The following is a 24,941-nucleotide window of genomic DNA, read 5'->3' on the forward strand; positions in this document are numbered from 1 at the left end:
ATTTTCTTAACTATATGACTTCTAATGGATTAAATATCTAAATATTTAATTCTTTTTAACTAGTAACAAAACGTTATATAGAAATAGATAATTGTGAAATTGTAGAGTTGGAGATATGATATGGGGAATATTCACTTTTGCTTGGGCTTGACAAATAGAATAAAATATTTTTCAAATATCTTTTATCTCAAACCCTATCTTTCTAGCCACTAATAGATAAGAGGGGGGGCTTTGATTAGTTCAAACACAATCAAATTCATTCCTATCTCATTCATCTTGGTATTATTAATTAGAGAATGGAAAATATCCAAAGAAATCTAAGTTTATCGTCGTGTTAAAATTAAAAGCCCTCAGCGACATCGACACCCGTAGTGTAGTGTAGGTTGGATCTAAATTAGATTTGATTAATTGCCCTACTCAAAGGTGATCACCGACATCAAGCGATAATAAGATGTTTGTCAATTTACTTACATTAATGGAGTACATCATTAGAATGTACTAAAAAGATCAAAATGGTGTAGAACATGTCTATCATCGCAAGTCAATTGTGATATTACACGGATATGGTGGCAGATGACAAGGTTTAAGCACAAAAACAAAAAACAAAAAAAGCTCCTTCGGTTCTTAGCACATACTTTATACCCAGTGGGATTCTGGTTTTGAGTTCAGCTACTAATCACATTTCCAGTCTAATAACTGCAAACAATACAAAAAAAAGATCTAAAAGTCACATGTAGCTCCAAACATATGAAATGTATTGTCATAGAAACCAAAATTTCTGATTTCTTGTTGAAGTACAACATTGAAGTAGCTCAACTTGCTAGCAAAAATTTCAACATTCTAGTTTGCAGGGTTAACAAAAAAGATCTATTGACCTTTCTCTTGCTTAAGAATAGGTTTACTAACACAGAATGATGCTCTTTATTTCCACTGAAAGAGGAAATTAGTACTGAAGAAATCATAAAATATACATATAAGAAACAGTGCTCTTTTCAGAACATGGCTTACTTTTCTCCTGGACGTATCACTTCCAAAAGCTCCACATTCATTTCAAAATCAGCTCCAGGCTGCAAAGCAAATGAGAAGATCAAGCAAATATAGGAACTCATGCAGCCCAACTGAAAAACCACATTAGAAATGGTGTTTAATTTCTTAACAAAACTCATAAATAGATTCAACAAAAAATATCAGAGATTAGTATCGGCATTTACTGGTATTTCATTCATTCCCTTTTTTCCATAACCGAGCTCGGGAGGAATGACCACAGTCCTCTGCATAAATAAAGATGGAACATGGACAAGAGAAACTCAGATAAACTACATTTAGTTGCACATAAGCTACAAAAAATGGACAAGAGAAAGATGGAACATGGACAAGGGAACTCACGGCTGGTGGAGTACTCCTCGGGAGCGATGGCCTTCCTTCCTCTTCTCTCCCTGGCTTGCGAAGGAAGGGGGAGCGCAATGAAGCTGAGGGGCAGAACAGATATCAGAAGCGCATCCCTTCTCGAAATGGGGAGTGAAGTGCGAGAAGGACATGGATAGTGGAATAACTGCTTCGGTGCTGCTGCTGCTGCGGCTGAGGAGGAGGAGAAGAGGGGAGCAGGACGAAGCGACCTCAGACAGCCATGCGTTGCAGCCATCGTCCTCGGAATGGACAGAAGCCACCTGTTATCTATCTCACTATATCCGGTCGCTTGGAAAATTCCAAGAATATCCCGACAGGATCCATCGTTCACTTGTGTAATTACTCAAACACCTTCCTCGATCCGTACAACAAAAGAAGAGTTCCGCGCATGAGTTCATTCACATCGGACTTGCAATGCCACTGCCATGAATTGTTGTCAGCTGCTCTGCGCCTACTTGCGCACGATGCCATAAGGAAGCCACAGGCAGCTCTTTTCTTGCTCAGGTTCGCAAACATTTCATCGAACATGTAAAAGAAAGCGACAGTGACCAAACATCTCTAAATTGCAACCGCATCAAAAGTGTTGATTTCTGAGCCGTAGTTGGTGGTAATGTATTGATCAGACCTGTCGAAGCATTCTGGCGTCTGGTATAATTTCCCACGCTTCCCATCCATCAGGCACCAGATCAGCATTGCTCCTCGCTCCGAACACGTCCAGTGCCTCCTGACGAATCACCTACCTCGTATTACCCACCAAAATCGAATCCCTAGAGACAACATGTCTGCGACGAATTTCATCAAACACCTTAAGATCGAATGCCTTCCGCCCAGGAGACGAACGTTCCGACCCCATCCTGACCATTAAAGCACGAACACTCAATTCTCCCACGAAAGCCGATGCAATAGCATGCCATTTGATAGGAATGGCAGAGGGATTTGGGCCGGCGAAAGGCGTCCTCTGCGGTGGCGGCGGACGACGAAGGCCACAGGGCTGCTAACGAACGTTGGAGTACCTCATACGGAGCAACAACACCTTATATATATATATATATATATATAGAAGAGCAAACGATAAAGAATAAATGGAGTTCAAGAGCAAGAATTTACTATATTAAGACCTCAAATCCATGAAAGTCTCACTGTCCTTGACAAGAAAACTGTGTCACCATGAACAAAATTGCTTACAATCCGATAAATTTCAGGCATCATAGAGATCATGTTCTACCCATTATTTATGCCAACAAGCCATGTAATTAGTGCTCTTTGAGATCAAAGGAGGTTGATCAGACTTAGGTATCAGAAACTTAGGAAACATTGCCCAAAAAAATCAGGCAATCATTTAACCGTGTGATCTTGTGGCGACAACACATCAACGTGAAAGTTACAACGTGTATGGCATCAGCATTAGGCAAATTCCATATTCACAAGAAGAAGGAACAACAAAACTTAGAAGAAAAGAAGGCCAGTGTTATAGGACTCTAAGCTGGGCAAGTAAGGCAGCACATAAGTCGAGAAAGAGGAGATGCGGCCCACTGACCCTCTGCAAGTCAAGGAGATACTTGTCTTCCCTGGTCTTGTAGAGCTGCAATCCAACAAAGGTCAAGGAAAAAAGGAAGCATTACCCACATGATCTAAATATAAATTCGATTAATAGTGTTATCTGAAGCATAGGAAGAACATTAGGTAGAGCCACATTGCTTGTTGTTTCCGCATGCTAAACACAAAACATATTGCTTAACACTTTCGACAAACATTTCGGATTAAACCTGAAAAATAAGAGAGAAGTGTGATACCTGAATCTCAAACATTACAGCAACTAGGGAGCACTGTTGCCAGCAGAAGACGAGCTTGCGCTGCCGGCGTCGGACGATGACACTGGCGGCACGTTCAAATCCACCCGATGCTCCCGCCGTCTCCTCTTACTACTTCTCGATATCCCCTCGACCGCTCCCCCTGACGCCGTAGGTGCCTCCGCTGCACCTTCTTCTCCCTCCGCCTCGTCCGCCTGTTCCTCGGCCCAAGACGTCTCCCCGCCGATTCTCCCTGGATGTTGCTCTTTCCTCTTGGAGCCGCCCCTTGTTACTTCCTTGGCTCTTGCGTAACAGCCTTTCCGGTTCCTGTGGCTCGCACGGTGGCCGCCGAGTGCCTGCCGGGTGTCGAACTCTTGCTTGCACCCGTCGCAAACGTACTTCCTCTGCTGTGCTATCCCCGCGCCGGATAGCAGGAGCAAAGAGTCCGCGGCCTCTTGCTCGAACCCCGGACGCATAGACGGCGGGACGGCCCCGCGCCACTTCCGCGCCGGGTGAGATCTCATGTGGCCGTGCAGGGACTTGGCGGACCTAAATGTCCTGCCGCAGACGTGGCATTGGTGCGGAGCGAGGGCGGGGGCAATGTCCCTCTGCCACCCGCTCAGGTGGGGGGGAGGACGAAGGATATCCAAACGGGGCAACCGGTCAGGTGGGATGTCAGGGCCATCTTTTTCCTCCTCCTCTTCTTCTGCCTCCTCCTCCGAGAATACGGGGTCGGCGTCGACAGTGTGAGTCCGCTTGAGGCGGGACGGGTCGTTGCCGTCATCATCACCGCCTGCGCCACCATCATCAGCGGCAGCGAGGCCGCCGCCGCCGCCGCCGCCGCCGCCAGAACGGTGGGGCGGCGGAACAGGGGCATGCGCAGCGCTCATCGGAGTTGTACGGGCCGATGGAGTTGGTGTCAGACGAGGGAGTAAACATAGCGCACCGAACTGAGGCGTCGCACGGGGAAGCGCTGCGTTCCGTTGGCGGTTGGTTTGCACGGTTTCAGAGAAGCACAATTGTGATGATACATGACCTTTTTCAGGCAAGCAGAGGAAGTACGTCTGCGACGGGTGCAAGCAAGCTCGCTAAACAGAATGAGGATCACTTTCCATTAAGAATCTCGCTAAACAGAAGAAGATTATAACAGTATTAAAGTTTTTTTATGGGAGAAAAATACCTTAATAGGCAGCTCCTTTGTTCCTCGTCCGCCGTCTTGGGCCGAGGAACAGGCGGACGAGGCGGAGGGAGAACCATAGCTTTAGTGATGATTCCGCCATTGTTGAAAGCGACGATGTTGCTGGGAAAGAAACTAGCACAGTCAAGTTTGAGATTCAGGTATCACACTTCTCTCTTATTTTTCAGGTTTAATCCGAAATGTTTGTCGAAAGTGTTAAGCAATATGTTTTGTGTTTAGTATGCGGAAACAACAAGCAATGTGGCTCTACTTGATGTTGTTCTTCCTATGCTTCAGATAACATTATTAATCGAATTTATATTTAGATCATGTGGGTAATGCTTCCTTTTTTGCCTTGACCTTTGTTGGATTGCAGCTCTACAAGACTAGGGAAGACAAGTATCTCCTTGACTTGCAGAGGGTCAGTGGGCCGCGTCTCCTCTTTCTCGACTTATGTGCTGCCTTACTTGCTCAGCTTAGAGTCCTATAACACTGGCCTTCTTTTCTTCTAAGTTTTGTTGTTCCTTCTTCTTGTGAATATGGAATTTGCCTAATGCTGATGCCATACACGTTGTAACTTTCACGTTGATGTGTTGTCGCCACAAGATCACACGGTTAAATGATTGCCTGATTTTTTTGGGCAATGTTTCCTAAGTTTCTGATACCTAAGTCTGATCAACCTCCTTTGATCTCAAAGAGCACTAATTACATGGCTTGTTGGCATAAATAATGGGTAGAACATGATCTCTATGATGCCCGAAATTTATCGCATTGTAAGCAATTTTGTTCATGGTGACACAGTTTTCTTGTTAAGGACAGTGAGACTTTCATGGATTTGAGGTCTTAATATAGTAAATTCTTACTCTTGAACTCCATTTATTCTTTATCGTTTGCTCTTCTATATATATATATATATATAAGGTGTTGTTGCTCCGTATGAGGTACTCCAACGTTCGTTAGCAGCCCTGTGGCCTTCGTCGTCCGCCGCCACCGCAGAGGACGCCTTTCGCCGGCCCAAATCCCTCTGCCATTCCTATCAAATGGCATGCTATTGCATCGGCTTTCGTGGGAGAATTGAGTGTTCGTGCTTTAATGGTCAGGATGGGGTCGGAACGTTCGTCTCCTGGGCGGAAGGCATTCGATCTTAAGGTGTTTGATGAAATTCGTCGCAGACATGTTGTCTCTAGGGATTCGATTTTGGTGGGTAATACGAGGTAGGTGATTCGTCAGGAGGCACTGGACGTGTTCGGAGCGAGGAGCAATGCTGATCTGGTGCCTGATGGATGGGAAGCGTGGGAAATTATACCAGACGCCAGAATGCTTCGACAGGTCTGATCAATACATTACCACCAACTACGGCTCAGAAATCAACACTTTTGATGCGGTTGCAATTTAGAGATGTTTGGTCACTGTCGCTTTCTTTTACATGTTCGATGAAATGTTTGCGAACCTGAGCAAGAAAAGAGCTGCCTGTGGCTTCCTTATGGCATCGTGCGCAAGTAGGCGCAGAGCAGCTGACATCAATTCATGGCAGTGGCAATGCAAGTCCGATGTGAATGAACTCATGCGCGGAACTCTTCTTTTGTTGTACGGATCGAGGAGGGTGTTTGAGTAATTACACAAGTGAACGATGGATCATGTCGGGATATTCTTGGAATTTTCCAAGCGACCGGATATAGTGAGATAGATAACAGGTGGCTTCTGTCCATCCCGAGGCCGATGGCTGCAACGCATGGCTGTCTGAGGTCGCTTCGTCCTGCTCCCCTCTTCTCCTCCTCCTCAGCCGCAGCAGCAGCAGCACCGAAGCAGCTATTCCACTATCCATGTCCTTCTCGCACTTCACTCCCCATTTCGAGAAGGGATGCGCTTCTGATATCTGTTCTGCCCCTCAGCTTCATTGCGCTCCCCCTTCCTTCGCAAGCCAGGGAGAGAAGAGGAAGGAAGGCCATCGCTCCCGAGGAGTACTCCACCAGCCGTGAGTTCCCTTCCAGTTCTTGTCTTTTTCACCATGAATGAAGTCCTTAGCTGCTAGAATTGTGCACTGGTAGCATTGTGGTTACTTTCATCAGTTTGGTTTCTGTGACTCTGGTGATAATTATGCTTACATATTATGTTTGTTTATCTTTTACTACACACTTTTTTGCAGCATATAAAATTGGATGTAGGCAGCATGGCCAGATTCAAGAGTCGATTTTTCTTTTGCTATGTTAATTGGACCTTGTATGTCTGCTCTTAATTGTTACTTATAGGAAGGGTTTAGCCCCTTGAGAGTGTTAAACCTTCACCAACTTCATCATTTTGTGCGCAATGACTGAGACAACCAACCCCTAGGTCTGAACCTGGTTGCTTTTGATGTGTCCCGAAACAGATCTGTTAGAGTAGCTATGAATTAGGCAGTTTCTCCTTAAGATAATTAACATATCTGAAAATAACGAAAAGAAATTGGCAGCATTGATAATATATAAGGCAGAGTATTTAGTCCAATTAATCACAAAAATTTAGAGATAGAAAGATCTATAGCCATCATTGCTCCGGTTCCAGAAAAACCAAACAAAAGCAATTCCATTCTTTTTGACAAGCGCATAATCATATTGTTCAATTTATTAACCACTGTGAGATTTTAAAAGTCCTTTTTTTGAGATGGATCTGTTTGTTATCTTAGCATCTTCTTTAGCTATATACCAACTTTAGCAATAAAAGAGCACCTTCAATTGAAAGGCATCTTATTTTTCAAAAAGAAGAAAAAATAATCTTGTTTACTTATTTAACATAAGATGTTCTTTGACATGATGTTATTTGAGACCTTATGGCTCCATCCTGTTATAAATTTATGTCCAATCACCTTTAGAAATTTGAGAACTGCAATAAATTTTGTAAAGAAAAGGTCGACTTTGTGGCATTGAAATGCATTCAACAAACTTTGCGGCACTGAATCAAGGTTGCATGAGTTATCATCTTGGCCTCGCTAGATATTGCCCATCACCGGTTCTCTGTTATGTTTCTTCCATGCAATTTTATCCCTAATTTTGTCCTGCTTTTCTGTTTGCCTGAAATCTAAATGTTGAAAACAGCTAATGGTCTGAAGTATTATGATCTTATTGAGGGGAAGGGCCCGAAAGCTGAGAAAGGTTCCACAGTTCAGGTTGGTTCTGAAATCAACTAGACAATATCTTGATCCACCTGAAAAAGTTTTTCTGGGCAAAAATGAATATCGGAAACCACTTCAAGTTTTGGTGACCTGTGTTTTTATAGGTACATTTTGACTGCATCTATCGAGGAATTACAGCCATCTCAAGTCGTGAATCTAAACTTCTAGCTGGCAATCGCGTTATTGCACAGGTTCTTTCAATAAGCCCATCTTGACAGGGTTTTGATATTGTCTTTAACTGATGTTTTGTTCATCATTGACTACTCTATTGAGCTTATATAATGGAGACAAACTTTTAATATACTGTTTTCAGTCCTCTCATCAAGTATTGTTTGACCAGCAGGACTGGTGGAAAAACATAAAAGCTTTTAATACATGGTATCATCAATCAACTTGAGCAAGGTTACTAGTCCAATGATACATGGTACCAGCTTCTTGGGCAATTACCATAGTGTAATTCCTACTCTTTTGCTGGTGATTGTTCACAGTTGCAAAAGAAGATCATTATGTTTTTTTCAGACCTATCTCTATTATGAACTAATGTCTTGATAGGGATTTATTTCTGATTTGCATTTCTAATTAGTTCATAAGTTCTTATAACTATCTGTTCTCGGTGAGTTGAGGAATGTTCCAGGATTACTCAACGATTGTCAAGAGAATGTCATTGCTTGTCTTAGTATCTCCTCATATCCAGTTGGCTTGCAATTCTAGTACTGACAGAGCTTCTCTTCTTTTAGTAGCCTTATGAATTTACTGTCGGGTCGCTACCTGGTAAGGAAAGAAAGCGTGAGTTTGTGGAAAATGCAAATGGCCTCTATTCAGCCCAGGCTGCACCAAAACCCCCTCCAGCTCTGTATTCAATAACCGAAGGAATGAAAGTAGGAGGGAAGGCAAGTGTTCCTGAAAAGTAGCTTTCTGCTTTTTCTTAACGACATAATTCAAACAGATTTTTGTAGCTTATGTGCAACTAACTTAATGCGGTTATCTGAGTTTCTCGTGTCCATGTTCCATCTTTATTTATGCAGAGGACTGTGGTCGTTCCTCCCGAGCTCGGTTATGGAAAAAAAGGAATGAATGAAATACCAGTAAATGTCGATACTAATGTCTGATATTTTTTTGTTGAATCTTATGAGTTTTGTTAAGAAATTACACATCATTTCTAATGTGTTTTTTCAGTTGGGCTGCATGAGTTCCTATATTTGCTTGATCTTCTCATTTGCTTTGCAGCCTGGAGCTGATTTTGAAATGAATGTGGAGCTTTTGGAAGTGATACCTCCAGGAGAAAAGTAAACCATGTTTGAAGAGAGCACTGTTTCTTCTATGTTTTTCCATATATGTATATTTTATGATTTCTTCAGTACTAATTTCCTCTTTCAGTGGAAATAAAGAGCATCATTCTGTGTTAGTAAACCTATTCTTAAGCAAGAGAAAGGTCAATAGATCTTTTTTGTTAACCCTGCAAACTAGAATGTTGAAATTTTTGCTAGCAAGTTGAGCTACTTCAATGTTGTACTTCAACAAGAAATCAGAAATTTTGGTTTCTATGACAATACATTTCAAGTTGAGCTACTTCAATGTTGTTTGCAGTTATTAGACTGGAAATATGATTAGTAGCTGAACTCAAAACCAGAATCCCACTGGGTATAAAGTATGTGCTAAGAACTGAAGGAGCTTTTTTTGTTTTTTGTTTTTGTGCTTAAACCTTGTCATCTGCCACCATATCTGTGTAACATCACAATTGACTTTGATGATAGACATATTCCACACCATTTTGATCTTTTTAGCACATTCTAATGATACACTCCATTAATGCAAGTAAGTTGACAAACATCTTGTTATCGCTTGATGTCAGTGATCACCTTTGAGTAGGGCAATTAATTGAACTTGATTTAGATCCAACTTACACTACGGGTGTCGATGTTGCTCAAGATACGAGGGCTTTCAATGTGACGATAAACTTAGGTTTCTTTTGATATTCAAGTTAATAATATCGAGATGAATAAGATAGGATATATAAGGGCTTTCAATGTGACAATAAACTTAGGTTTCTTTCGATACTTAATAAAATCGAGATGAATAAGAAAGGATTGAAATTGATTGAGTTTGACCTAATCACACCCCTCTTATCTATTAGTAGTTAGAAAGATAAGATTTGAAATAAAAGATATTTTAAAAAATATTTCATTCTGATCGATTGACATGACATATTTTTGGTTGGGTTGAGACTTCCATTTGTCAAGCCCAAGCAAGAGTGAATATTCCCCATATCATATCTCCAACTCTACAAATATCTATTTCTATAAAGACATTTGATTACTAGTTAAAAAGAATTAAATATTTAAATATTTAATCCATCGGAAGTCATAGAGTTAAGAAAATAAACATTTCTATATTACATGAAAACATTTCCCAACACAATATTAAGGAGTTATCAAAGTAATTTAACTTTACCATGTAATAATTTGATTGACTTTCTTTGATCAACCAAAATTAACCAAAAAATCATACTTAGCGATGCGATGAACTTGATACATCAAACTCCTATCAAAACTATTTTCATGACTCGAATCCTATCATGTCGTCCTCTAAGATCTACTTGTGTACATATATTTCATAAATATATGCCAGAGATCTAATTATCAAACCCTTAATCTTCTTTATCTAAATGAAAGATTGAATCATCTTTTTTTTCCTTTTATCCAAATTAAGAAAGAGCAAATAATCATATATTCTTGTCGTTATTAATTTAACTTAGGATAATATAATTCTTTCATTTATTTTCTTTTTCTGTGACACAGATAAATTTCTCCTTTAAAAATCAAGTTAAAGTTGGTTTATTTTGATTAAGATCATTAAAACTTGAAATTTCTTTTGCTTCTTTTCATAGGCTTTTGTCGAGATTTATACTCTTTAATTGCACTCATGCAGTCATGTCATGAGTTGACCACCCATGCTAAGTAGCATGACTCACTGTTGCAAGTTTCCTCGCGTGGCTTTGCAGGTATAAAAGCAAGGGCGGGAGGTGGGGGCGTCACAAGAAGCCCCTGCCGTGTCCCGTCGGCTCCTCGTCCGCTAGGGTTCGAAAGAGGAGAGGGGATGGAGAGCTCGCTCAGGTACGATGGCGATTCCGAATCTCTTAGGATCCACGCCAAGGAGAAGATTCCCCTCGCCTCCAAAACCCTACTGCAGGTTTGCCCCCCCTCATTTCTTTCTCCCCTCTTTTGCATTCTACCCTCCTGCGATGTGCGCCGCACAGTTCCTGTGAAAGCTTTGATACAGATCGCAAGTTTTTGTTCGTGTTGATGAGGGATTAGTGTAAATTTTGAATCTTATTTTGGTGAGCGTTTTCTTGTGTGTTCTGCAAAGTTCCGGTCTTAATGTTCGAAATGAAAGTTGAACTTTGTCCGTCTAAAACGGAAATTGATGGTAAAAATGTCTCGCGTGCATTTCTTGGAACAGTCCATTAGAGGTTATCGTTTAATTTATCGCATCAGTTTTAGCTTGTGCTTTTCGTTCAAGAATGTTGATATTTTTTGGTTTGGTTAAAGCATTACAGTAAATCTTCTACTCTATGTGCCCTGTTCAATGCTTAGAACGGTGTTCCTTGCTTGTAAGATGATTAATATGTCAGGAATGAGCAGACTGATAATTTATTATAAATGTGTCCTGCCAGGCTCATGGAGAATTAGACACGGGGGCTGGGACTCCTAGTTTTCTTGCCCTGTTTGTTCGGCATTTCTATCCCGAGGTAATTCTCATGCTCGGGTCCTGGCTAGCAACATAACAACGATCTTGAATTTAAAGCGTCTAACCAAACATTGGGATGCGAAATGCCTTTGTTCTTATCATGTAGTTATCAGCTAGCATGGGTATAGGTGTTCAGCTCAACAAAGAAGAAAAACTCAGTTACAGTGTTAGGGGAAAGAAGTCATTTCCAATCACAGCCAACGGTCTAGTGGGCATAAACTTGAAAGGAAAGTGCTATTTTGACAAAGAATTTAAAGAGGTTTGTATTATTGATGCTGCACTATCTCTTTTATGAAGGTTCAACTGTGCATGCATATTCTATTTTGCTTATAGATTATCTGTTTTTCATACTTACCTAGATATAGTAAAGATAAATATGTCCCATGTTCCATCCCGCGTTTCTTGTCTAATTTTATTGTGGTCTTCCAATTCATAGAATGACTAAGCTTTAGTGAATTTTCTTCAGCAAAATGAATGTTATTTTTTGTGTTTGGTCTTGGGTAAATGGGTGTAGTGCAAGATTTTTTTTAATGGGTCTGGGCTTTTGGATCCGATTTTGGCTGAAGACCAGTTCAGTTCACATTAAGCATAAGCATGTCGTGATTATCACAAACGTCCTAATGTTTCTCTGGTTCAGCTCTATTCCAGCTGTGATGAGTTCAAGTTGTTTTGTGCAAAATTTTGTTATTTTCAAAAAGGGTTTGGGTTGAATGAAATGTTCTCATCAAAATTTTGGGTTAATGCCTGGTCGTTTTATGGTCACTTTTCAAAGTTGATTTTTTTTTATCAAAATGACTTCCCGATGATAGAACTTATCTAATCTCAAGTTACGATTTGATCGCCATTCTTGGTCTCAATTCTTTTTGTTGAACTTTGGCCCTCATATCTATTGTTGGCTCTGGTATTAAACATTTGAACCTTAAGTAACTTCCAACTTGAAGTACTGAATTGAAGACAATGAAGTAAAATAGGAGCTTAGTAGGGTCGGACATCATAAGACTTTTCATAGAATTTGATTAATTGATTTGTTTATGCATGCCATGTAATTGAGGGTGAGCCGATTGCTCCCTAGTGACATGGGAGACGGAAGTTCAAGTCTTGGAAACAACATTTGTAAAAATATTTTTAGAGTCAAGACTGTACATATTTACCCCTTCAAAGATGCCAAATTTCTTATATCTTTTTGCAATTTCTATTTTCATCAGTCACATTGTTCATCTCATTTTGCATTTTTTGTCATCTTCTTATAGTTTTAACTTGCCATTTTTAGGTAGGGACCTATCTTATAATTTTAGAAATAAAATTTTGTAGGTCGCTGTTAGGTGGTTCCCAAGCAATCTAGGTTTGGTTTTATATGGTGTTTGCGATTAATACATGCCATTTGAGGTTAAAAGGGGCAAAATATATCCGATCATTATCGCAGCCTGTCTTTTGATGATCCTTGTGTTGGCTGCAGAATTAAAAATTGGAGCTTTGAAGATGCCTTCCATTTTGAAGTAGTGGGTAATTAAAATACAAATGTTAGGAGGATATCATAAATCATGGTTTGTAAAGGATCAGTTATTAAAAAATCCTTGATTTTTCGAGGGATCACCAAGAACAGTGGATTTTGGCGATCCTCCTGATCTTGACGAAATTTTGTGTTAAATCAGGAAGTTTAGTCATTTGTTGGTGGGTCAAGGAAACATCAAAATTTCTAATTTTCCTGGTCAAGTTCCAATCATTGCAATATTATAAGAGCAGTAGTAGGAGCCATGATTAGCTGAAACTGATCCTTATCTAAAATCATACAATTGATCTATACCTGATTTGATCTTGTGAGCCTTGCATTAAAAGATTAGATGTATCGTCTATGCATGTCACCGAAACATTGTGCAAAATCAAATTCATCGTAATTGGCAACATGTTGAGATGCGAAAAGTTTGATTTCTTATAAATGTTGTAGATTTCTATTTTCTTATTATTGTCATTATCGGCATAAATATGGTGGTGCTACCTCTAAGCAGAGATTTATTTGCTTCTGGTCAGAGTTGGATTAGCGCCACATTACATGTTGTTGAACCAGATCCATCCAAAACCTGTGGTCCCATGGGTTAGTCACAATATAAGATTACATCCTGTGGGAGCTTTAGGCTTGGATGTTGATTTAAGATTTGGATTTGAACCAGGGACCAGGTTGTCATTTGGGCCTGGGCCAAAAGTAGCGGTTGAGGGAAAATTAAAGGTGTCATCGTTATCAGGAAGTACCTTCTTGCAGTGGTTGATCTGAAACATCATGTTGATTGGATGAACAGTACAATAGTAGGTAAAACTGCAGACCTAATAATTGAACAATAGCAGCACCAAGGAAAATTAATTGAGGTATCTTCACTATTGGCGAGAACCTTCTTACAGTGTTAGATCTGAAATAATTATGTTACTCGGTTAGCATTGCGATAGTAGGTAAACCTGCAGATGTGATAATTGACTATATTCTAATAAAATGTTTATATTTTCTCCATGCATCTCTGGCATAATTTAATAAGGTTGATTGGACATCCACCCAAAATTTTGTTGATAAGAGTTCTACCGCATGCAATCCTTTTAGTTGCTTTTTCTTTGAGGAACACTGCACCTGTTTTTGCACTTTGACTGTGATTGTTATATCTTTATATCTAAAGTGAGTATGCCATTCTTTGTACATTTTTTATTTTAAAACCTTCATTCCATTCAATTCATCATAATAATTTGAAAATCAGGAAAACAACCATTGGGCTTTCTCACCATCCAATTGATTCTCGTACTGATTGGCAACCTCTACTGTTTCACCCGGAAAGCCCTAATGTTATGCTGGAAATTTCTTGTTTAATATTGACAATTGTTATTTCTCTCTGTAGAGGACTGGAAAGCCCTAATGATATGCTTGAAATTTCTTGTTTAATATTGACGATTGTCATTTCTCTTTGTAGAGGAAGCCAAGAGGAGCAGTTGAGTTGGCGTGGAGCATATTCAATTTCCAAAAGGACCAAGACGTGAGGATTAAAATAGGATACGAAATTTGCGACCAGGTATAGGTGTCTCCATCTCAGTGCATTGGCTCATGGCAGCTTATATGTTTAGCCTACTCAACAATTGCTAGTCATACATAAAATTTGATTTCAATCACATCCATGTGTGCTGAAAAAGATGAGCATTTGCTGCATGTAGAGCAGTTGCAGGGATCTTCTGAAATTTTAAGCACATAATTTACTTTATTTAGTCAGTGCTTTTACTTTTTATGCATACTTCCTAAATAATATAAGGAGTAAATCAAAACTTAGGAAATTGACATTTAGCTGACCAAATTGTTTACATCTGCTTGTATGATTTGGAATTTGACATTTTAAAGATGCTTCTAAGAAATGTGACTCGCCGATAAGAGGAAATCAATTTGACAACAATAATTAATCTTGAGGAAGCAGTAAGAGGGACATGCATAGTCTATCTATATATGAATACAATTTAGGTCTTTCTGATATGATTTATGTTCTTTTTTTTTGTCTTCGTAATGCAGGTGCCGTACTTGCAGATCAGGGAAAATAATTGGACCCTCGGTGCAGATATCCATGGTAAATGGAATGTCAGATTTGATTTATGATCCAAGAAAAGAGATGTCACATTATGCCATCGAATTCCTCCATAGGTCAAACCGAGATTGTCTGAGACGGCATAAACCTCTTCTAATTGATTGGTTTTGTCATGTGGAGTGAACTCCATTAAATGCTATTTGTTGGAATATCGTAGCACACTGATGTCCTCATCTTTTCTCGTTTGATTTCGGATCCAAATCCAAAAATTGCCAGTCTTCGGATCTTTGTGGATCTTATGACGTGACATATTTGGATCCGATTGCTCCCGAATCGGGCGTGTCTTGATGTTAATTACGGAGTCGACCGTCACCGCAACGGAAGAGGTGAAGGATTCATGTCGCCACGTGGAAGAAGCGTAACCGTGCCCCTGCTTCCGAAACTACCCTTCTATTATGACTAGAGATCCCCTTGAGTGTTGGGACCGTCGGAGGAATTTTTTATATTGTTAGGGGGTTTATGGTAACTTTGTGTCTCCGAGGGTTCAGGGCTTAAGACCGCCGCCGGTTGGAGCAACGTGGTTCGTTTTCCTTCGAGCGACTGTGGCATTCAGCACGGGAACTCCGTTTCCCCGATCTCGCAGGTCGTATTGGAGGAGGGAGACGTGACGCTGCGGAGGTGGAGTGGGAGGGCCAGGAGTAGCGATGGGCGCAGGTGAAGCTGGGAAGGGCAACGGCTGGTGGAAGGGGATGCGGGTCTTCTCGCCGGAGTACTATGCTGTGTGCGCCGTCGGTGGGATGCTCAGCGCCGGCACAACCCATCTCGCCATCACCCCCCTCGATGTTTTGAAGGTCAACATGCAGGTGAGTTGTGGTTGATCCCTTAACAAGAGCTCGTTTTTCCATCGTTTTGCACTTACCTGCCCTTCTTTTGGATCAAAGTTGTTCCTTTTTCTTTAAGGAAAGTGGATTCTTGATGTCCATGATGAGATCATTCGGATTCCGGCTTTAATGGGGTATATATGAGATGGGGAATCTAAAGGAAATTGGATTCGTGCGGGCATGGTTTGAACTGGGAATAAAAGCGGCTTTATTGATTCTCTAGGAATCTGATGCCGTTGGATATTGCGAGAGTATCAAAAGGAACTCTACGCTTTGAATTCTATGTGGTAGGAATTTCCACAGAAGTGGGAGTAGAATCAATGCTTGTCATTGCAACTTTAGTGCGGGTTTATGTTCTTGCTCTAGAATTATGTCTAGGGTTGCACACTAACCATGGTGGCACTAATTTATCTAGATTGTATACCTGAGGTATAACTGGAGCTTGTTCTTTGTGGATATACTTGGAAGAATATCTGCTTACCGTACTTAGGATCCATTTTCCTCTATAAATATTTGATCTTTAGATTCTTTGGAAAATGACTTTGCATTCGGTATTATTTGGTTAAACAGTTATTTTAACCAGAAAAAAAATTCAAAAATATATATAGCACCTAATCAATATACAGGAATGACGGATTTGGCACTTAAATCTGCTTTCCTTTCAATCATAAATTTAATTGCTAGGTCAATATCTCATTCCTATGACTTGTATCTTTAATGGGTTAGGTTGTTTTCAAATTTATGCTCATAAAGCAACATTCTAGTGAGAGTATGTTTTTTATGTTTTTCTTAAGTCTATCGTTGTTTGTAATTGCTGCTAATGACAGGTGAACCCCCTTAAATACAACAGCATCTTTTCGGGTTTGCATATCCTTGTCAAAGAACAAGGGCCGTCTTCCCTTTGGAGAGGCTGGGCTGGCAAACTGTTTGGATATGGTGCTCAAGGCGGCTGCAAGTTTGGGCTCTATGAGTATTTCAAAAAGATGTATTCTGATGTATTGACAGGATATAATAGGAGCACAATCTTCTTTGCAAGCAGTGCATCTGCACAAGTAATAGCAGATGTTGCCCTTTGCCCATTTGAGGCTGTGAAAGTTCGTGTTCAAACACAACCCAATTTTGCTAAGGGCTTGATTGATGGCTTCCCAAAGTTATATGCATCTGAAGGCCTGTCTGGGTAATCATCTTAGAGAGATGGTCTTTCTTTGTCTTGTAACATAGTTTAATCTGGAACCTAGTCTGCATTAAGATCCTGAAATGATCCTCCCTAACTTTCAATCGTTTGTATGTGAACAAGTATTTTGTTTTCATTCCCAATGCAGCTTCTACAAGGGACTTTTACCACTCTGGGGCCGGAATCTACCATGTAACTTTTTCCTTCTCTCCCTTCGTTTACTTTATTTGCATGCATGATTATCATAATTTGTGTTCAAGTTATTCAATTTCCCAGTGATTGCATTTCCTTTTGTGTGCTCTAGTGCTGTGCTACTGTACAGGTGCTTTAGGTACTGTTGAGGTTGCTTCTTAAAGCAGTTCTAAAAAGAGAACATGCCTAATTTGTCCCTAGAATTTAATGATCTAGGAACAGTTTCTATGCTGTATTCTTTTTCTATATCTAAGTATTTCTTGTAGAAACTTGAAACATCTATTAACTGATGTGAATATAACCCTGTTAACTTTATCGGAGTATCCCTGTTAGCAACATTTGCTTATTGTGTTTAGCTTTGACATCTAGTAAGTTGAACGCTTTCAGAAATATACTTAGACAGACGAACAAACAGAGTACACTTCTCTATACCCTTATTTAGATAATCAACATCGCCTAGCTTTATCATGGTTTTTATGGTGTGTTTGTAATTAAGTTTCTGTCTTGTAAATCTGTTAGGCTCTTTCTATTATCATATCTCTGTAAAATAATACAACTCAAGTTTGACAAACCACCATTTATGCAGTTTCTATTCTCATGTTCTCCACATTTGAGCATACTGTGGATATACTATACCATAATGTTATCCAAAAGAAAAAGGAGGACTGTTCAAGAGCTCAACAACTTGGGGTGACTTGTATAGCTGGTTATGCATCCGGAGCTATCGGTACCGTTGTGTCAAATCCTGCAGATAATATTGTTTCTTCACTTTACAATAAAAAAGCTGACAATATCTTGCAGGTTATTATTATCTCCCCTGTTTTTCTTGGATTGTTTCTTCACCCTACTATAGATGCTTAAGCTACTCCAACAAGAAACTTGTCTTACATATATGCAGGCTGCGAAGAACATAGGATTTCCCAATTTGTTTACAAGAAGCCTTCCTGTTCGATTTACACTTGTTGGACCTGTTATAACCTTGCAGTGGTTCTTCTATGATACTATTAAAGTGTTAACTGGATTGTAAGTATCTTAAATCTCTGGAAGTTGCACAAAATCTACAATGTTCCATAGTGGTTAGTTAAACTACATTTACTAAACTATTTCAGTTGCACTATTTCTACTTCACATGAAACACTTAAACATTTCCTAGCTTTAGAACACTTGCCAATTGTAGATTCTCTTTAAATACCATTTTCACTTAAACCTGTTCTGCATTCTGTAAGGACTGGAAGTATGGAACAGATTAATGTCATTGAGCAAAAGGGAGTTGCCTTTAAAATCAGTTCCTCCGATTCATGATAGGTCAGATGTGCAGAATAAACATTATGTGAAATGAAAAGAATATGTGCATATAGATTGGGTTAATAGACTTAGGCTGTTGCACTAGATGTTGAAACCTCAATCGTGATCATTAATATATAACCTCCATTCCCTCCATATTTTAGCATCTTCTTTTAATATTTTTGAGCTAAAATGGAAAAAAAAAAAAAACTGGCCTTAAGTCTGAACCAGGCTAACAGCATCCATCAACATATGCTCCTACCTAACAAAACTAATACTGCCTATTGCCTAAGGAGTTAAGAAAGAAAAAGGTGTATATTCAAAATGTTGTTGAGATATCTACATTGATTGAAAGAACACAACATGTAATTTTTGCATTTAAATGTTTCAGGCCGACAAGTGGTGGTATTGCCCGTGATTTTGATGAAGTTAATAGCTTAACCTGATGAGATGCTTGGAATTGATGTTGATAGATTGTGCAGTGAATGAGAAATGATTGACATTCTACCATACTCCTGTATGGTACGGGAGATGGCTTCTACCTTCTTAATGGCTATGACCAACACCTAATTCCAGCAAAGCTGATTTTTTCTTGGAGTAAAAGGTTCTGCAACGAAGTGAAAAAAATCAAGGCAACACATTTCTCTTTGCAGTATGAACGATTTGTGCTTTGGACAGAAATTTTTTATGAGTTGTTTTTTATTGACTAGTGCACACCACACTTCTTTACACAGAATAATGTCATGTACTAATGATGATAGTATTTTCTACAAGTTTTCGCTAGACACATGTACACTTCTTTGGTAAAGTATATCATAATTCGAAATGTTACCATGCTTTAAAATTGTCCTACTGCCTCAGTAATGACAATTGATAGATAGCTGAAGTTGTCATTGTAATTATGATCTTTGAGCATTTCAAACAAGAAAACAGAATGATGGTTGGTCCATAGGGCCAGATGACAATGCCAGGCAGTAGTGCATAAGCACAAAAAAGATTGAAGAGTAGGAGCAGTCAATATCTTCAGAATGTGCAATGCATATGACATGGTAGAATAGCATATGACATGGCAATGAGTTGAGCTTCACTGATGCTTCAGCTATTTTTAATGATTGGATATGATATGCTAATATTGCATATAATTGTTGCTGGAAACAAAGTACCAAAGAAGCACTTATTCTTGTGCTTCATTTACTTCAGGTGCAAAGGTTGTTTAGGAGACCATTGTCCTGTGCCATATGAAATGCACAAACTACATGGTTGCCCAGATATCAGGTAGAAGTAAATGTTCCATGCATATATGACTACACCATGTAGTTTGTGCATTTTGCGGATACAAACAAGCAGTCTGTGGATTTTGTTTCATAAAAGATGTAAATTTTACTGTGCCAGTTAGATGATGTTAGTAATTATTACCCATAAAAATGCAAATAAAATAAAGATAAATCATATAGAATGGTCCTAAGACTGCCACTCTTAACTTTGGCTCTTCATCTTTTGATGAAATTTTATTTTGTGATCTCCTGCTCTAATGCTAATGTGAAGGGTAGAAATTTTTTTTTATATAAATAATTTTATCTCTTTTTTTTGTATAAATTGAGATTTGATGCAACGATTAAGTTTTTACTAGCTAAGTTAATTAGTATATTCAAATTTATAGGATGATGATGGTTTTGAAATCTCATTTAATATATTTTTATATCTAAAACATTGATACGATGATAATGTACGAAACATTGTTGTAAGATAATCTCATCTTCTTCGTCACTTACCATTTGTCAAAAAAAATTTAATTAAATATATAAAATTTTAGAGGATAATTATTATTAATAGTAATACTATATTATTATTATAATCATCATTATTATTACTACTACTATTACTATTATTTCTTTTCTTAATATTTTCGACATTATTAGGCATTTCATCCCATGTCAACGATTTTTGCCTCCCGTATTGTTGTCTTTATCTTTCGACGAAATATTAGGACAGCTTTGATTCTAATCATTCGGAAATATAGATCCCATCTGTGATTCGTGAGCGAAGTCGTCACTCGGGTTGGAAACTCAAATCGTAACCCGAAGCTGGAAAACCATATCACATCCGTCCATAACCATCTTAGCCGTCCATGTCACCGGTCCATCTCTATATATTATCCTAGCAGAGGGAGCGTCATCGGAGGAATCGGTTCCCGTTCCCTTCCCTTTCCTTCCCCGATGCCTTTCGATTTCGATTTCGATCTCGAAATCTAGGGTTAGGGTTACGATGTCTCGTTCTGGCTGATTAGATCGTACGCCTCCTTGGCTTCGACTGCGGGACGATCTACGCTTGTGTGTGGTAGAGGATTTTAGGGGTTTCTTGATTTGTGGCCGGAGAATCGATGAACGATCCGTCGCAGTTGATGAACCGGAGCTTCGGGATCTGGCCGCCGCCGGTGGCGGAGGAGTCCATGGGGTTTCCGAACCCCGTTCCGCCGCCTCCGCCCTTTGCTGCCCCTGGCGGGGTCAAACCGGGTCGGACGAACTGGAAGGCTAAGAAGGCCGCCGACATGCGGAAGAAGGCGGCGACAATCTCTGGTGGAGTAGGAGCGGGTGTCCCCCTTGGCGGCGGTGGCGGAGCCGGCGCTGGCGTCTCCGGCTACAGGCCTCCGACTCTCCACGAGCTACAGTTCCAGAACCGCGTCAAGGCTCGCAGGTTCTACCCCAAGAAGAAGTTTCCGCGCTCCGCCCCCTTCGCCCCCCGAAACACGACCTCCTTCATCATCCGCGCCAAGAAGTCTGGCGGGATTGCGTCGCTGGTGTCGCCGTGCCCCGTTACGCCGGCGGTCCTCCCGACCCCCAGGTTCTCCCCGACCCGCGAGGACCTCGCCGACATGGTTAAGGAGGAGTGGGGCGTCGACGGCTACGGCTCGATGAAGGGCCTGATCCGCCTCCGATCGCCGAGCGGCCACGAGATCCGGCCCGCCGCCGCCACCGGCGGTGGCGAGGATGACGTCGAGGACGAAGAGGGGTCGAGCGAGAGCGACGTGGAGGAGCACCTGGAGGTGGAGCGGCGGCTGGACCACGACGTGAGCCGGTTCGAGATGTTGTATCCAGGGGAGGAGCACGGCCTGGAGTCCGCGGCGGACCTGCTTGAGAGCAGGGTCGACGACCAGGACGCGCACATCGCGAGGCTGGAGGAGGAGAACTTGACGCTAAAGGAGCGTATTTTCCTGATGGAGAGGGAGATGGGGGACTTCCGGAGGCGGCTGCAGTTGCTTGAGACTCGGTGCCCCGCGAGGGAGGATAACGATCACAATAACGACGGCAGCAACAAGAACAACAATGGGGAGGCAGCCCCAGAGAACGAAGATGATGCGGAGGAGTGCTCGGGCGAGAGCAGCGGCAACCCGATGCTGGAGTGACCCGAGAAGCAGCAGAAGGCGAAGGAGATCAGATTACACTGCCGCTGCTGTGCTATGGGTATAGTCTCTTTAACCCATGTGTTTTGACTCCTATGAATTCATGGAGTAGGTTAATAATGTTGTAGAATTGCATGATAAGAAGTATATATATATATATGTGTGTATTTAGGTACTTGTGTGCTCTTCTTATCTTTGGCGCTTCATTTTATTGGATGCTTTGAATTACTTGTTCTTGATTGATTATGAATCTATTTTTATGATCATTGAATGTGAAATTTCATATGATGATCTCAAGATTGTCAAAGTTGGTCAGATCATACATTGATCGTTGTCTGTGGTTTGAGGTAGTCAAATCTATGGTGATATCGGGTAATGGTCGAGGAAGGGTTGGGTTTAGATGATGGAATGGAGGCACTCTTCGGAACGAGTCAACCGAGTCGAGCCGAACTCAAGAGTTCGATGAAGCTTATTTGAAAAGTCAACCGAGTCGAGCCGAACTCTAGGCTTCGATGAAGCTTATTTGAATCAGCCAACGGGTGGGCCACAAGGCCCTTAAGCCCAGCCATGTCAGTCACATTGTTGGGCCCAATTGGCTGGGCCTGGGCCTGGGCCCATTGTGCGTGTGGGTGTCACAGATGGGGCCTCTCTTTGCCACGTGGGCCCTTCCGGCATGTTGTTCCTTTTTTTAAGTAATAATACTGTTTAATAGGTTTCAAAATGGGACACATTATACTGAACTCAGTGTTGTTTTGTGTAATGATACGTAGCACATGAAATGATGTCTTAGAAAAAGAAAAATCTGATTGGATGAATCAAATCATAAGTTTAATAATTTGTTAGAAAAATAAAATGTTATGTGAAACATAAAAATCATTTAGATAATATTATAAAATTACTTCTTATAATATGATATTTTGATAATGAATAAAAAAATGAAGTATTTTAATATTTTCAACATTTAAATCATCTAATTAGTGAACTTTTTATGATCCAACTGACTGGTTTGGTCAAAGTTTTATAACTATGATTTTAATGTATTCGGGTGTACGTCATCATTTTTAATTTTTTTTAAATGAATTTAACAAACAATTAAGTCTTTTGTTCGAGCATCATGGTAAGTTGAGCCCTTTTTAACCAGGCCACATCTAAACCGGTCCAAGGCCGACCCATATGAGCCTTTCGGGTCTTGACCAAGCCGGCTCATTATCCTTACTTGAGGTTTTTATAGTGTTTTTTTTTTCTAACAAAAGATACCACATCACTCTAGGAATCATTTCTACGAGAACATGCAAGTGTACGCGTACAACAGGAAATCCCGTTTCGATTGCACATTGTTGAGTCTCGGAGGATAATATGCACAAGCATTACTATATCCCAATAACCCAATATTATATATAATGGATAGAGAGATGGGGTAAAAAGATTGAGTTTTTCTGTTGATATTCCGATAAAAAGAAATGTACCAATGAGAGGGGACCAAACATAGCAAAAAAAAAAAAAAGGAGAAACAAGGTCCCTAATATGTGGCCAAGTTCTCTCTGCACTTAATGTCATGGATTGGTATTAATTCTTTGGCTCTCTTTTTCTTGTTGAGGCCTACTCTGATATGCCCTCCCACCCCCATCCCCTCCCCCAAAAAAAAGGAGCAGATAAAGCTCAATCCCTTCACTGTTGCACCACTTCTTTTATATGGTCAGAATCATTTCCACAAATGAGCCAATTTTATAATGCCCATCAGATATTTTTATTCTTGTTTCTGGATATTTGTTATTCATCAGAAGTCACTGTTAACAAAACCCAATAAACAGAGAGAGACAAAAGAATGATTTGGTGTCTCATCTTTTGTCCACACATGAGAAATGTTGTTTATTTTGCTCTTTATCTGAACTTTTTTCTCTTGCATCTTCACAGCCACAAAGAAAAGTCATGGTTGCAGCACCATAAGAACCAAACACCAAGTTTGCCTCTACTTGTCATTGTGTCCACTGTCACATGTTGACATCATAGTAAAAGAAATCTGGTTTTAGTTCCATCCATCCATTACTCATAGCAAAATGAATGTTTGAATCTTGTGCACACAGCATTGACAAGTCAATCAAAACATGGCATTAAAAGCACCAAAGAAGAAGAAGATGGACAGCATTGAAGGAGGAAAGGGATCACTTTTCACTCAGTCAAAGATTAGCACTCCCCTACTGAACTAAATGCCCTCAAAAACCTGTTTCCTTTCATCTAATGTTGGTGGCCACATATCTAAGCATACTGATGACTGTCAACACAGTCCCTGGCTGCTTTAGAAACACAAAAATAATCCAAGTCTAAAACATGTGGTCAGCTTTTTCTGGTGTTTTCAGCTCACATGTTCTGCCTTAGAGAGAGAGAGAGAGAGAGAGAGAGAGAGAGATTTGTCTTTTTCATATGTATTCTGTGGATGAATGCTGTGTTGAAAGGTGGCAGCCACTGCAGAAGCCAATGGATGGTGTGGACATGGCATAAAGTGCAGAGAGAGAGAGAGACCTTTGTCAACTCACATCTTGTGGTCAGAATCCTTTCTCCATCTGTCATTTTTAGTGGCTCCATATATGTCTGCAGATATTATTGTCCCTCTTACGCTTCCTTTGTAGCAGTTTGAGTTCCATCGTTTATTGACACTAAAGTTTCCTTCTTGGGAGACTTGAGATCTGCTTGTTTTGGCATTTGTTATGTGCCATTATTTCATAGTAAATAATACATCTATTATTTCATATGATCAATTTTGGTTTTCATCTCAAATTGATTTGAAGCGATCTATTTTTTTGAGAGTTACAATTAGAATAGAGAAAAAGGTTTTAGTTGTGGGAGAGTTCCATTTGAGGGCAGTAAAAACTCATCTCGTAAGAAAATATTTATTTTATTTTGTATCTTGTTTTATGAAAAAAAATATTTGCATCTCTTATCTTGCTCAAGTCTGATGATGCAATATATATATATATATATATATATATATATATATATATATATATATATATATATATATATATATATATATATATATATATATATATATATATATATATATATATCTTGTCTCAGTCTAAGGTAGAAATATATGTATCAAATGAGGTTCGAATTTAAGTCTAATTAACATGGAATAAAGACATGTTAATTTTGCAACCATTGTTATAGTATATTAGGTGGTTTGAAGGGGAATATT

At 40.0% G+C, this 24,941-nt stretch overlaps 4 protein-coding genes and 1 long non-coding RNA gene across 7 annotated transcripts; 4 read left to right on the forward strand and 1 right to left on the reverse strand.

Moving 5' to 3' along the window:
- Nucleotides 1–228: 228 nt before the first annotated feature.
- LOC135629750 (uncharacterized) lies at nt 229–3,047 on the reverse strand. 2 transcript variants are annotated; one of them, XR_010493332.1, is made up of 4 exons: nt 1,387–3,047; nt 1,212–1,271; nt 1,009–1,067; nt 229–696 (listed from the first exon to the last, which is right to left on the reverse strand). It is a non-coding gene; the product is annotated as an uncharacterized LOC135629750 (long non-coding RNA). The 2 variants fall into 2 exon arrangements; XR_010493331.1 differs by lacking the exon at nt 229–696 and having other exon boundaries at nt 708–1,067.
- Nucleotides 3,048–6,064: 3,017 nt separating this feature from the next.
- On the forward strand, nt 6,065–8,976 carry LOC135629747 (peptidyl-prolyl cis-trans isomerase FKBP18, chloroplastic-like). Its single transcript, XM_065137628.1, has 6 exons — nt 6,065–6,349; nt 7,446–7,516; nt 7,627–7,713; nt 8,263–8,412; nt 8,548–8,607; nt 8,750–8,976. Exons 1-6 carry the CDS (start codon nt 6,094–6,096, stop codon nt 8,810–8,812), a joined length of 687 nt encoding a protein of 228 aa, XP_064993700.1. The 5' UTR covers nt 6,065–6,093; the 3' UTR covers nt 8,813–8,976.
- Nucleotides 8,977–10,561: 1,585 nt separating this feature from the next.
- Nucleotides 10,562–15,033, forward strand: LOC135629749 (outer envelope pore protein 21B, chloroplastic-like). Its single transcript, XM_065137630.1, has 5 exons — nt 10,562–10,711; nt 11,196–11,270; nt 11,376–11,528; nt 14,218–14,316; nt 14,802–15,033. Exons 1-5 carry the CDS (start codon nt 10,619–10,621, stop codon nt 14,883–14,885), a joined length of 504 nt encoding a protein of 167 aa, XP_064993702.1. The 5' UTR covers nt 10,562–10,618; the 3' UTR covers nt 14,886–15,033.
- A 149-nt stretch (nt 15,034–15,182) lies between these two features.
- Nucleotides 15,183–19,171, forward strand: LOC135629746 (mitochondrial phosphate carrier protein 1, mitochondrial-like). Its single transcript, XM_065137627.1, has 6 exons — nt 15,183–15,677; nt 16,523–16,872; nt 17,018–17,061; nt 17,648–17,862; nt 17,960–18,084; nt 18,737–19,171. The coding sequence occupies exons 1-6, from the start codon at nt 15,519–15,521 to the stop codon at nt 18,789–18,791; spliced, it is 948 nt and encodes a 315-aa protein (XP_064993699.1). The 5' UTR covers nt 15,183–15,518; the 3' UTR covers nt 18,792–19,171.
- Nucleotides 19,172–20,528: 1,357 nt separating this feature from the next.
- LOC135629745 (uncharacterized) lies at nt 20,529–24,147 on the forward strand. Of its 2 annotated transcripts, none has more exons than XM_065137626.1 (2): nt 20,529–21,806; nt 23,830–24,147. In XM_065137626.1, the coding sequence occupies exon 1, from the start codon at nt 20,726–20,728 to the stop codon at nt 21,746–21,748; it is 1,023 nt and encodes a 340-aa protein (XP_064993698.1). In that variant the 5' UTR covers nt 20,529–20,725; the 3' UTR covers nt 21,749–21,806; nt 23,830–24,147. The 2 variants fall into 2 exon arrangements, with proteins under 2 accessions (XP_064993698.1, XP_064993697.1); XM_065137625.1 differs by lacking the exon at nt 23,830–24,147 and adding an exon at nt 22,097–22,485.
- The last annotated feature ends 794 nt before the right edge of the window (nt 24,148–24,941 follow it).

This window comes from Musa acuminata, chromosome BXJ3-1, assembly GCF_036884655.1.
Source record: "Musa acuminata AAA Group cultivar baxijiao chromosome BXJ3-1, Cavendish_Baxijiao_AAA, whole genome shotgun sequence".
In the NCBI taxonomy this organism is placed as follows: Eukaryota; Viridiplantae; Streptophyta; class Magnoliopsida; order Zingiberales; family Musaceae; genus Musa; species Musa acuminata.